This window comes from Oryzias latipes, chromosome 1, assembly GCF_053564925.1.
Source record: "Oryzias latipes strain Hd-rR chromosome 1, Olatipes_Hd-rR_3.1".
NCBI lineage: Eukaryota > Metazoa > Chordata > Actinopteri > Beloniformes > Adrianichthyidae > Oryzias > Oryzias latipes.
This window is the reverse complement of record NC_136237.1, coordinates 15428744-15442918: the sequence shown is the minus strand read 5'-3', so window position 1 is coordinate 15442918 and position 14175 is coordinate 15428744. Positions and strand designations below refer to the sequence as shown.

General features: G+C 38.8%; 1 protein-coding gene across 4 annotated transcripts in view; it reads left to right on the top strand.

Annotated features, from left to right (window-relative positions):
- cacna1ib (calcium voltage-gated channel subunit alpha1 Ib) overlaps positions 1–14175 on the top strand; it is a 439141-nt gene that overhangs the window by 177013 nt on the left and 247953 nt on the right. For all 4 annotated transcript variants that reach the window (XM_023954667.2, XM_078943263.1, XM_078943351.1 and 1 more), the window contains 3 exons: positions 6826–6977; positions 11986–12171; positions 13338–13455. In XM_023954667.2, coding sequence (XP_023810435.2) covers positions 6826–6977; positions 11986–12171; positions 13338–13455 — 456 coding nt within the window. The remainder of the gene's footprint in view (positions 1–6825; positions 6978–11985; positions 12172–13337; positions 13456–14175) is intronic.

The following is a 14175-nucleotide window of genomic DNA, read 5'->3' as shown; positions in this document are numbered from 1 at the left end:
TTCCATCCATCAGCAGTCAAAGAGCCAAACTGGGGCCGGAAAAGAAAAATGTGTGCTGTCTGTAGTACCAGTGAAAGTTAAGTCAAAGAAGAGTGACAAATATGTTGAAACTCATGCCTTTTTAGACCCGGGAACCACAGCAACATTTTGCACAGAAGACCTGCAACAAAAACTTGGTGTACGAGGAAAACCAACAAGAATACTTCTCAGCACCATGGGACAAGAAGAACCGGAAGAACCAAAGCTCATGAACAGTCTGGTGCTTACAGACCTGGAAGTGTGTGGGTGTAAGACACAGAATTCATAGATTTGCCAAAGGTGTTTACACACAGAAACATACCTGTCCACGCTGGAAACATACCTAAGCAATCAGACATTGATAAGTGGTCATATCTCAGAGAATTGAGCTTGCCAGAAATAAATGCAGATGTTGGCTTACTTATTGGAGCTAACTGTGCAAAGGCATTGGAACTATGGCGTATAATTAACAGCCAAGAAGAAGGACCTTATGCTGTAAAAACAGCAATTGGTTGGGTGGTAAATGAACCCATAAGACAAGAACCACAGGACATCAAGAATGAAATACCTCATCATGCAGTAAACGGGATCTCAATGGCTGAAATCGAGAAGCTACTGGTTGAACAGTACAACTCTGATTTTCCTGAACAGAGGTATAATGAAAAAGAAGAGATGTCTCAAAATGACAAGCGGTTTATGGAATCTATGGAAAAAAACAACAGTGTTTGAAAGTGGACATTACAGTAATGGACTGCCATTCGAAAACAAAGATGTCAAAATGCCAAACAACCGATGTGTAGCAGAGCAGCGTATAACCTGCTTACGAAAAAAGTTCCAGATAAATCCTGAGTTCTTTGAGCACTACAAGGACTTAATGAACACCATCATTGAGAAGGGCTATGCTGTTGTAATGCCAAATCACCAACTGAACCGTGACGACAGCAAGGAGTTTTACATACCACACCACGGTGTTTATCACCCAAAGAAAAAGAAGCTGTGGGTGTTTTTTGACTGTACAGCCACCTATCAGGGGAAATCTTTGAATGCAGAGTTGCTATAAGGACCGGACATGATCAACACATTGGTTGGTGTCCTTTTGAGATTTTGTGAGGAGCCTGTAGCATTAATGGCTGACATCGAGTCAATGTTTTACCAAGTTAGAGTGCCAGAACATGATGCTGACTTCCTACGTTTCCTTTGGTGGCCTGATGGCAAAATAAACGAGCCCATGAAGGAGTTCAGAATGATGGTGCACCTCTTTGGTGCCACCTCTTCACCAAGTGTTGCTTCATCTGCACTAAGAAGAACTGCTGAAGACCACAACGATGTTTCACCTCGAGCAGCTGGCAGACAGTTCTGTGCAATTTCTATGTGGATGATTGTCTGAAAAGCGTAGCTACTGAAGATGATGCAGTGGCCTTGGCTCAGGATCTTCAGACAATGTGTGCCAGTGGGGGGTTCATGTTAACAAAGTGGATGAGCAACAGCAGGAAAGTATTGCTCTCAATCCCGGAACCTCATCAAACAAGTGAAGTAAAAGACTTGGATTTGAGACATGACACTCTGCCAGTTGAAAGAACTCTTGGCATTCAGTGGGACACAGAAACTGACAATTTCACCTACCAAATACAACTGCAAGACAAGCCAATGATTAGGAGAGGGATTTTATCTGTTGTCAACTCGCTTTATGATCCCCTGGGATTCTTAGCTCCTGTCATTCTTCCAGCTAAGCTACTTTTGACACCAAACCAATTGCTGTTGCTAAAATCCCAGCCCAGCATGCCCCCTGGAATCTTTTCCAGAAATGACTTTTACTCAAGAAGAAGATGGAGACAAGTCCAGTATCTTGTGGATTTATTCTGGACCAGATGGACCAGTGAATATCTTTCACAACAACAGGAACGCCAGAAATGGCTGAGACCAAGAAGAAATTTCATGGCTGGAGATGTTGTCCTCCTTGTTGACAGTTCTTCCCCACGCAACTCTTGACTTATGGGGATAGTGGTGGAAACAATACCAGACTCCAGTGGGATGGTAAGAAGAGTAAGGATAAAGACCAAGACCAGTCTGCTGGAAAGGCCTGTGAATAAACTGTGTCTGCTGGAAGAAGCACTATCTGAAGAATGAAGACAAAGGAAAGAAGATGCGTATTATGGATATTTGAAGCATTTGTCTCTCTATGTTTGAATTTGTAATTGCTTAGTCATCCTGCTAACCAATTAGGGGCCGGATTATGTTGGAGCCAAATTCAGAGTTTTTACTTAATTGTTATTTTCGGAGCCAAATTTGCAGTTTATATCTAACAGTTATGTTTAAGACAAATGCACTGTTTTCATTTAATAGTTAATTTAAATAATCATTGTTTGAACTTCCAATTAAATAACGCTACATCACAGAGATGCTGTTAGCGAGACTCATTGTTGATTGAAGCCTGAGAAAGTTGGAAGCAATATAGTTTTTGTGAACGTGTGTTCGTGAAATTTTTATTTTTTGGAATAAACACAGTTGATGAAGAACTTGTCTCACTCGCGTTTCAAATAACAGTTGCTGGACAGTCTTCAAACGGTGGTACAAGAGAGACGAGCAGAGAGACTACCACTACAGTTTGTCTTTTCTTGTTCAGTTTTATGTGAAACTTAAGCGCAAAAAACAGAAGAGTATGTTAGATATGTAAATCAGGGGTGCTCATTACGTCGATCGCGGTCAGCCGGTTGATCTTCAAGAACATGAGGGTAGATCGCAGGTCAGCAAAGATAAATAACCCCAAAAAAAAGTACTTCTAAAGAATCCATCAGCCAATCAAAATCCTCACTGAGAAGTACGGGACATGAGTGACATGCAGAACGGCCAATCGAACATCTTCTGAAACATACGTCACTGCACATGCGTGTTTAAATTCACTGAGCGCAAATTCTGTCTGTCATCAAAAAGTCGCTTTCTGTCCCGCGGCACGTCAAGTCCCCGGCAGAAGACCACTCCGGACAACCGGAGTGTTTATTGAAGCCACCCCGCGTGTGTCCTCCTGCAGTTCTCGCCCATTAAATGCGAGTTTTTTTTCCGTGGCACGCGCTTCGTACGCAGCCATCAGCGCCTTTGTAAGGCCATGCTCCCCCAGCATGACATACGATTGTCACTGCCTTCTGTCTTTGTAATAAAACGCCTCATCTGTTAATACAAAAGTATCTTTGTGTAATCTTACTGTATAGTTTTTAATCATCAGTACATAAATAACAATGTACAAACAAACTATATATACAAAAAAAAGAAAATATATATATATATATATATATATACTTACTAACTGTTTATAACCAGTCGGTTGGTAGATATACCATCATATTACCAACCTAGCTCGGTTGGGAAGGTGCAGAACTGTAATTCAGGAAACCAGGGTTCGATTCCCGGATTGAATGAACAATTAATGGAAATGGCAATGGAAATTGATCAATTAGCATGGAAATGGGACAATCACCATAACAATGGCGAGCAATTAACGTCACCCAGTGAGGGTCCCTTAACGCTACCGCCTACCTAACAACATGAGAGACAATGAACCACATGTCATGAGAAACTGGAGAAATACCAGGGACTCAGTGGTGCCTGTGGTAATTGGAGCACTCGGGGCAGTAACTCCCAAGGTGGAGGAGTGGCTACAACAGATACCTGGAAAGACCTCAGACCTCTCAGTCCAGAAAAGCGCAGTGCTAGGAACAGCTAAGATACTGCGCAGGACCCTTAAGCTCCCAGGCCTGTGGTAGAGGACCCGCGCTTGGAGGAGAAACCACCCGCGGAGGGTGAGAGGGGCACATATATGTTTGTTATAATAATTTCCATGTCTCCATCTCCGTGCTATCGTTATGCTAGTCTTTTTTTTTTTCTTATTTGGAAATCAAAACCCTCCCAAATATATAAGCCTATAGCAAGTCCTATTTTCTGAAATCTTTATTATTTACAATGTAATGTGACATATGTAGCTCAAGCCCAATTGAAATGTGCATCTCAAGGCCCAGATAAAGAAACAAAATATAAAAACACTATGACTATGATGTCTTGTTCTTGAAAATTGTCAATAAACAGATGAGAAAATGTGTATATTTAAATAGAACAAATGCATCATAATGTTGCTCTTTGGCATAAAAAAGTTTTTGTAACATTTCTATTCAGCTAATGTCACAGGCTACATTTTCTGGTGTTGGAGAAACATTTGATGCTGTTAAAAAAAGAAATCTGCCTGATTTACAGTGTTTCTCCAGTATATTTTTCTGCACTGTTGAGCCCATGTGCTGATGCTCAGCTTTCTGAACTCTCTCAATCAATATTTTCTGCCTTCACTAGACCATCGCCCACTCGTGTTTCTGCTGCTAGAAGGTCTTCTCTCATCCCAGTCGGGCTAAAAATAGACAGACAGAAAGACAAGACTTTTTCATGTTAACAGAGAAGGAAGAGGGAGATGTAAGCTCTGGTGTTTTCCTGCCTCGAGTCTTTTAAGCAACGCTATAAAGGGTTTATGTCTTTTCACCGTACTGTTTACCTGTCCTGCTACATCTGTGGTCTTTCAAAGTACAGATTGTCTTTTTTTTTGTTTTTTTTTAACTTGTCCTGTCAAACAGCTAGGCAGACAGATGAGAGCTGAGGGCCTCTTGTGTTGGACATATTTTACTTTAACAAGAGGGGTTATTAATCTTTAAAGTACAGATTGTCTTATAAATGAGGCCACTTTATGTTTTAAAGCAGGCAAAGCACGGCTTTGAACATCATGCAGGGTAAAGTGTCTTGCCCAAGGACACAATGACAATTACCTGGGGGAATGATGATCGAACTGTTGATTCTTAGTTCACTGGCCAATCTGCTCAACCACCGGAGCCACTGCCGCCATGTTTTCTGAATCTGCCAAATGTTAGCATTGTTTATTGATAGTAATAATAACTTCATATTTTTGTCTACATTCAATCACTGATTGGCCTAAAAAGTAAAAATTGTTCATTCTGTAAAACTGTACTCCATTTTGCTGCTTCCTCATTATATCGCAATTCAATTTTTGCAGTCTCGCTATCTTGCAGGTTATTTTTTATCACAAATTGCCAGGCTTTTTAAAAATATAAATATATATTTTTACAGCAGATAATGGTACCTGACCAATGAGGACATTGAACACAGTCAAGAATGCGTTTCGTTTGCCAAATATACATAAATCTTTAATCTCAAGCAGATCTCTGTTTTCCTTCTATAACATTGGACTCATTTTATAACACTGGACAATGAAGAGAGAAAAGTGTGAGATATTCATGTCTGTCTGTATAAAGTGTATCGTTAAGGGTGTTACAGCCTTAAAACGTCCAGTGATAAAAAATAAAATTCAGTACATTATGGATTTTACCTATAGCAGGATATCTTTTAGAAAAAAATTCTTGCAATAAACAAGAAATCTTTAGTCATGACTTGGACCTATCAAGACTGCATTTGATCAATCCACACCAAAGAAAAGCTCCAAAGCAATGTCTGCTCTATTTTTGATTTTCTTTTCTTAAGCATTCACTATTTTTTAAACGTATGTTATATTGTATATTCGTTTGCAGTGAAGCAAAAATAAAAAGATGAACAGATTTTGTTTTTTTTCCACCAAAAATGTACCACGCAATTGTTGCAAAAGCAAAATAAAAACAATTTGCCATGTAAACTTTTACATTTTGTACAGTCACAAATTTTGGACAAAAAATGGGTATTGAGCTGCCAAAAAAATTTCTACTAAGCCTTGTTAATAATTTAATTGCATGTATCTGTATTTTTAGTTGGCACCCATGTACAGTATATACACATTGCATAGGCATGTGCAAGTAAAGATTTTGTATCTGGACATCTAGGAGTTTAGCACACTATAAAATAATGTAAAAAAAAAAGGCACATTTAAATTTATTTAACAACAATGCTCATCTTAAAAATAAACAATACTTCAGAGAATCAATGCAAAGGTTTTGCTTGTTAATTTTTAAGGTCTTTTTCAACATGCACTTTTTAAACAGTCAAGCTCAAGTTGGTATTTTCTTTCACACTTTTTTACGTAATGACCTATAACAAGCAAGTCCGTCCGGCTTGTGAACCAAATGTGGCCTGTGTTCAAATTTTTACTGGCCTGGAGACTCCTGTCATAAAATCAATAACATGTGACCCCAGCATTTTGTAGAACTGTCTACACTTTGCCGATTGTGATTATCTAAATGACATATGAGCCGTTGTAAACCTGTGGCAACAACCTGTAGCTACTTATCGTTCAGAGCCTTAAAGGCCAAATGAGAAGAACAGATGTATTTGTCCTGTGATCAAAACCACTTAGTTAAGGTAACTGTTTGTGTTATTTTCCTGTTCACATAATTTATACTTAAAAGTTTACAGTGAGAATTTATTAGCAAATGCTAATAAGTAACATTTCAGACAGACCTTATTATTTTAAAGATTTATTTATGGTCTCCTGGAATGAAATTCAGAGTAATTTTGGTAAAAAAAAAAAAAAACAACAAATTTTGGTTTTCTTTAAATAACTAAATAAAAAGAATGCCATTGCAATATTTTTTTACTCAATTAGTTGATTTGCTATAAAAAGGATTCAGAGGATGCTGGCTGAATGTTTAGCTATCACATGTTCACGTAATCAAATCTTGCCCTTTTTGCAAATGGTTTATTCACCCCTGCCACTATCACATGGACGTAAAACATAATCAGCCTCCTTCAGTTTCAGCATGCCCTTCTATTTTGATTATTTAGTTATCTGTTATCACTTTTCTCCATTTTTCTCCCTGCTCTTCTCGTCAGCCGGAGGAACTCACAAATGTCCTGGAAATCTGCAACATCGTCTTCACCAGCATGTTTTCTTTGGAGATGATTCTCAAGCTTACAGCTTTTGGCTCTTTCAACTACCTGAGGAACCCATACAATGTGTTTGATGGAATTATTGTGATAATAAGGTACGGCAAAGATGTTGTGAAGTGTGCACTTTTTCTGTTCTTATCTGTACTTTTTTAATGTTAGGCCAGACAGACAGTTTTAAGCAATTGAAAAAATAAAAAAACACAACTTTCATATTTAAATGGCATTTAGAAGAAATTGACAATCATGCATTTATTTGTGCAGTATATCAAACTATTTACACTGCTTTGGCGAACTAAACCTGTTTGGTTCAAATGCATCGGCTGCATTTAGATGCCAAAGTTTCAGACAGCAAAAGGTTTTGTCACTTACGTGTGCATGGAGCTTTAGGTGACGGGCTTTGCCTTTGATCTCCTGACATCAGCTTTTTTCTCTTCTTTTTCACAATTCATATGGTTACTAGCCTTTGTCTGTGATCCCTCCCTAGAAAAAATGGGATCAAAAACAGATCAAAACAGGTGAAACTGAAAAAGATCAAATGTGGAGCCCACCACAGAAGATCCATGTTGATTGAACATAAGTGCATCAGTTTCTGTCTCTTCATCTGTCTGAATGTCCTCAGCCTCTTCACACAGGACTGCTCTGTGGAAGTGTCCCTATTCATTTAGACAGTTCAGAGGCAGGGATATTTTCAGGTGTTTATTGGTTGAATGCTGTAAAGCATTCAACCCTTTGTTTTCCTGTTTCTCTTTATTTATTTGGTTGAATGCTGTAAAGCATTCAACCCTTTGTTTTCCTCTTACGCTATCTTCCGCCGTTTTTCGGCACTTAACTCCTTCAACAATTTTCAACCTATTTTAACCATTCAGCTATTAAACTGTTCAGCTCTTTCAGCTTATTACTGCTATGACTTTTGGTTTTTCAAATCCTTGAACTTTTTAAGATATTCCAGGATTTTCCAGGATTTTTTCTCCATTGAAATACATGGAGAATTTTTCCTGCAGAAGTTCACAATTAAACTTCTTCTACAATTTTTAACCTATTTTAACCATTCAACTATTAAAATGTTCAGCTCTTTCATCTTATTCCAGCTATGACATTTTGTCTTTCAAATCCTTGAACTTTTCCAGAGATTCCCGGATATTCCCGGATTTTCCAATCTTTTTGCTCCATTGGCCACACCTTTGCTTCTTTAAACAATTGTAACTTAAACATTCTTTTGGCTAGAGACACTGTTCAAACATTGAAATGTTCACAAGGCTTTGGACTTCAATATAAGGCTCAAAATTATTATGGGATGGCAACACCACCTACAGTTTGGCGGCCATTTTGTGCAAAAATGTGAGGCAATTTTAAACTTCTTCAAACTTTCACGTATTTTAATCCTTCTACTATTACAATGTTCAACCCTTTCAGCTTATTCCTTTCAGTTATGACTTTTGGTCCTTCAAATCCTTGAACTTTTCAAGATATTCCAAGATTTTCCAGGATTTTCCAAGATTTTCGCTCCATTTAAATACATTGAGAATCATTGAAAACCTTTGGTTCTTTCAACCATTGTAATTTCAACATGCCTTTAGCTAGAGACACCGTTCAAACGTTTAATTGATCGCAAGGCTTTGGACTATAAAATAGGTTTAGAAATCATTATGGGATGTCGACACAACCTACTGTTTGGTAGCCATTTTTTGACCAAATCTGAAGCAAATATTGCAATTAACTTCATCCATGGCTGGAACTGAACATATTGAAATTCACTGGATCTGGACATATAAGGAATGTGGGCGTGGTTAGCCAACAAACTTCGTTGCTAAGGACGTCCAAAGGTTTACTTTTACCGATTTGTCTGAAACTGACGTCGATTTGTTCGTCATCCCATGCCGACCCAAACATAAAATGGTTGCTATGGAGATAAAATCAATAGAAAAGCCGTCATTTTGAAAAAAGTGGATTTTTTTATCAACCAAGAACATGTAGCTTTTACCAATATGATACTCTCAAACAATGTGTTTTTTGAGTCAGTTGATGATGCTGATTCCAATGCTAGCACTTTTAGCCATTTTAGCAACATCTTTAAATTTTCAACAGTTCAGCCATTTTTTCATCAACTTAAGCTTTCATGCTTAACTCCTTCTACATTTTTGACCTATTTTAGCCATTCTACTATTACAATGTTCAACTTTTTCAGCTTATTCTTTCTATGACTTTTGATCCTTTAGTTTTTCAAGATTTTCAAGCAAAGTTCAGCCATTTCTTCAGCAAATTCAGCTTTCATTCTGCAGTACAGCATTCAACCCTGCATTTTCTTCTGGAAATGCAGCTCCTTCTAGTTATTTATGGTATCTTCCGCCGTTTTTTGGCACCTAACTCCTCCTACAGTTTTTATCCAATTTTAACCATTAGACTATTAAAACGTTCAGCTCTTTCAGCTTATTCCAGCTATGACTTTTGGTTTTTCAAATCCTTGTACTTTTTAAGATATTCCAGGTTGTCCAGGATTTTTCCCCCCATAGAAATACATAGGAAACCCCCCCACCACCCCCTGCAGAAGCTCGCCGGTTCAAGACCCGGCTCATCAGCTTTTACAAAAATATATATATTTTTAGTTTGCTTTTCTTTTTAATTTTATTTATGGTCAACTTTGATTATTTCTCAATTTAAACCTTTTTCCCCCCACAAATTATCACCGTTTAGACCAGGGGTCGGGAACCCTCGCGATCCATAACTGGCTCTTTTGATGGCCACATGATCTGGGTCGTAGACAAAGGGTTTCTCCGGAGCGTTTCACCGGAGCGTGTCAGCGTGTTCTGTCGGTCGAGTTGTAAGAACGAGATGTCGAGACCTGCTCAGTTAACAAGATCCATCATTTATTTTCTTCTTCCGTTTTGGAATGACAGTCTATAATAACACCACACAGCGGTGACTGTGTCGCCGGCGACAAGCGGAGCTGGCAAGCCAACAAACGTGGCAAGAAATGAAAAAGCTGACACGCAGACCACTTGATCGTCAAAACTTGAAACGCGCTTCCTGTCACACTGACGGCTGATTTGACACCGCAGATCCGAATGAGAGCTACTTTGTCTGCAGTTTTCTTGTGACCCACATTATTTCAAGAGAGGATCATGCGGTGCGAAGCGATGCCCTCCTGTACCGCGCGATCCGAGGCACGGGGCTTTTCGCAGCGCATCCGCGGCGGATCGCGCCGTGCCGGCGGCTTTCCACCGCTTAATGCGCTGCAAAAAGCCCCACGCCGCTGATCGCTTTCACCCCGCAATGAAAGGCTGGGTGTTTGCACGGCGTTACCGCTCGGCAGCCCCCGGTCCTCTCTTAAAATAATGTGGGTCACAACAGAACTGCGGTCAAGCCAGCCATCATTCACATACCACACACTGCAGCGTGTGAGTATTGCTGTACTGACAATGTTTGGCTCTACGTCTGCACGTGAGCAGTATTTCTCACATCTAAAGAACATTAAGACTAACCTACGATCACGTTTAACGGGTGGAAGTCTCAACACCTGCATGAACCTTAAACTCACCATATAGGTATGGTGTCAAATTAATGCCTAAACTATTTGGCATTAAAACTGTAAAACCAGGAATCAAAACCCCAAATCTGCGAATCAAATTCTGAAATCGTCTTTTGAGTTGAGCTTTTATTACGGATGAACCAGATTACAAGACCATGAGCAAAACCATGCAGCACCAGAAGTCGCATAAGAAATACTTATCATTAATAGCAACAGCATCACAATCATATTAAGAAATAATCCACAGATGTTTTGTACTTTAAAATTGTTGAAATTACATAAAATTCACACATTCACTTAAACATATTGTATGGCTCTCATGTAATTACATTTAAAAATGTATGGTGTTCATGGCTCTCTCAGCCAAAAAGAATCCCGACCTAAAGAGCCTAAGGAGCCTAAATAAAAGAGTTTGTTCGTCATCATTTTTTTGTCCATTCAGCCCTGTTTTGAGCTAATTCAGCTTTCATTCAGCAGTACAGCATTCAACCCTGCATTTTCTTCTGGAAATGCAGACTTTCTAGTTGATCACTCCTTTCATTAGGTTCTTTATTCTTGATAGCACACCAGAGTGCAGGGAAAAAGCTTTCTCTTAAGTGGATTTATTGAATATGAGAAGACAAAATTATGGGATTTACCCAACTGTTTTTTTTTTTGGTTGATTAAATCTTTTGTAAATAATAGATGTAATGGCTTTCTCAATTCATAATCACTGAGATTTTTAGAGTTCAAGTTTGTGGAAGAGAAAGCTGTGGTAAATTCACAAAAATAGAGTACTGAATTCTCCACACAATAGGGCACATCATAAATGAATAACCTATTTTTGAAATTATGACATACAAAAGGCACACCGAACTATAAGACGCATTAGGTGAAACAAAAGAGTCTGAAATAAGTCACATAAAAAACAGTCTGATGCTGCGGTTAGGCAAGCAGGAGGAAACCCAGATGCAGGAAACAACCACAAATAAGTTTATAGCAGAGTCCACGGGGTTTAATTACAAAAGACATAATAGGACAGACTGCTAGTGCTCAGCAAACAAGCCAGGAAACAGAACGGTTAACACTGAAGGCTTCAGCAGAGTTCCTTAAATATGCTGAAACATGATTACTGAAGTGCAGGCATGCTGTGATTGCTTAGCATGTTCCACAGGAGAATGGGCAAAGTCACAGCCAGCCTATACAGAAGCAAACGAAGAGCAAGCTGCAAACTTGCAGTTGGCATCATTTTTTACCATGCATGTCTTAAGATCCAAAACCTGTCATTGCAAAAAGTAAAAATTCAGAAGAACTGAAAAAAAAATGCACACAGATTCTTTGTTGTAGTAAGCTCCTCCTGTCCTTTTTGCTTTTCATTTGGAAATACTGAGGCTGGCATTTTGCATTTCTCAAAATTTGCAACATCACAACTAGGTTAAAAAAAAGTTTTGCACTAACAGGTTCCTGGCCTGTTGTTTTTTGGCTTCATAAGCTTCTTAAATCTGCCGTATAGTGCTGAAAATGCATTTTTTTTCTTGCCCGTATTAAAATAATACTGCATTGTGTGTCTGTCCATATGTTTGTGCGTCTGGCTTCAGTGTTTGTGAGCTTGTTAGTCAGTCAGACGGAGGTTTGTCTGTGTTGAGGACCTTCCGACTGCTCAGGGTGCTGAAGCTGGTCAGGTTTATGCCAGCTCTCAGGAGACAGCTGGTGGTACTGATGAAGACCATGGACAACGTGGCTACATTCTGCATGCTGCTAATGCTCTTCATCTTCATCTTTAGGTAGGATAAAACTTTTAATCCTCTATAATGTGACATAGTTACATAGTCAATTATTTAAAATTCTTATAATTTACAGATTAAAAGAACACATTTGGAAGATGTTTATGCAAGATGAAAGGTTTTCAGTCAATGTTATCAACTCTCAGTTTAACTTTTAATCCAATTTGTGCAGTTTTGTTTCATGAGTTGTAGTCATTAAAAAAATATTAAAAGAAACAACTTAACTAAACAACTAAAGCAATCTGCTGTTGTTTTTAGCCTTTTTTGGGCATTTTTAAGGGTCTATAGGCTAAAATGCTTTTCTTAAGCCAAATATAGCCAACAATATCCATTTATATGATAATATATTACCTTTGGCACTGAAAAATAATGAGTTTTTAATTAAATATTAAGTTTGTTTCCTAGAAATATTAGTTTGTTTCCCAAGCTCTTTTCTAACCCACAAGTAAGACAACTCAATTTCTGAGGCACCAGCTCTTGCTCCGTGTGGATGCCGCCCATTTTATGACGTCAACCTAGAGCCGCCTTCGGCAGCGTGTCTGCATTTCGCCCACGAAAAGGTGCATGTAAAAGGAAAGCGTTTTGCCAAACACCACTAGCTACTGAGAAAGTGTGTTTGTGTTAGCCTGGGGGTGGTGGTAGCAGTGCAGATTCTTCCTGAAGGGTGCTGTTCTCACTTGTCTTCATCAGCTTTTGAGAACCTGTTCGGTTTCGTGGGTTGGGAGGGTCTGGTGCTCAGACCCTTGGTTTTTGGAGGAATACTCTCAAATGCGTAAAAGAATCAAAATAGTGCGCTACAGCTTCTTTTTGTGATAAATTAACATTATAATGCACTTTTAAAAATTGATTTTGCATGGTATAGGCTCTTTAAGAAGGAAGGTATAACACTTTGGTTTAACTTGGATGGAATTTAAACAAAATGGATTATAACTATTATAAATGGAATAAATTACAAATTCGTCATTGGAAAAAAAAAATAATTTTCTGTCACCTGTTGACTTTTATGGTCCATTGTAAACATTACAGTTATGCAAATATTTTCTTACACAACTTATTAGGGCTTTGTTATTGTCAGTCATATTTCTATCAAAAGCTATGCCAGGGTATTAGCAATCTTAACAGCAAAAATGATAATATGTATTTTACTGCATGTGTTTGTGTTGCAGTATCCTTGGGATGCACATCTTTGGCTGTAAATTCAGTCTGAAGACAGAGACTGGGGACACGATGTCAGACAGGAAAAACTTTGACTCACTGTTGTGGGCCATTGTCACTGTTTTTCAGGTAGTAATCATGTCTCACCTGATGATCTGTCTGTGCGCATGAGTTTTATTTTTAAAGACCCACTCCAGTAATCATTTGATCTATCGTAAAAGCATTTCCAGTGGTATTTTAAATATGATTATGCCGTTTTTAGCCTAAATCAAAGCACATGTATTGTTCTGTATGCCATAGTCTAAACTAAATCTGTATTTGGTAAGCGGCTTGGTGTGAAGACATCAACTGTGGGAGCAATTATTAGGAAGACACTGAAAATGTCCCAACAAGATCTCACCCCTTGGGGTCAAAATGATCACAAGAATGGTAAGCAAAAATTCCAGAACCACACGGGGGGACTTAGCAAATGACCTGCAGGAAGCAGGAGCCAAAATAACAAAGGCTACCTTCAGTAAAACACTACGCCACCAGGGACTCAAATCCTGAAGTGCGTGTTCCCCCTGCGTGTCCCCCTGCTAAAGCCAGTACATGTGCAGGCCCATTCAAAGTTTCCTAGAGAGCAGTTGGATCATCCAGAAGAGGATTGGGAGAATATCCTAAGAACACTACTCTTGGTGTTTGGAGGAAAAGGAATGCAGAGTTGCATCCAAAAAACATCATACTTACTGTAAAGCATGGGGGTGGAAACATCATGCTTTGGTGCTGTGTTTTAGCAAAGGGACTGGGACAACTGATCCGTGTAAAGGAATGAATGAATGAATGAATGAATGAATGAATGAATGAATG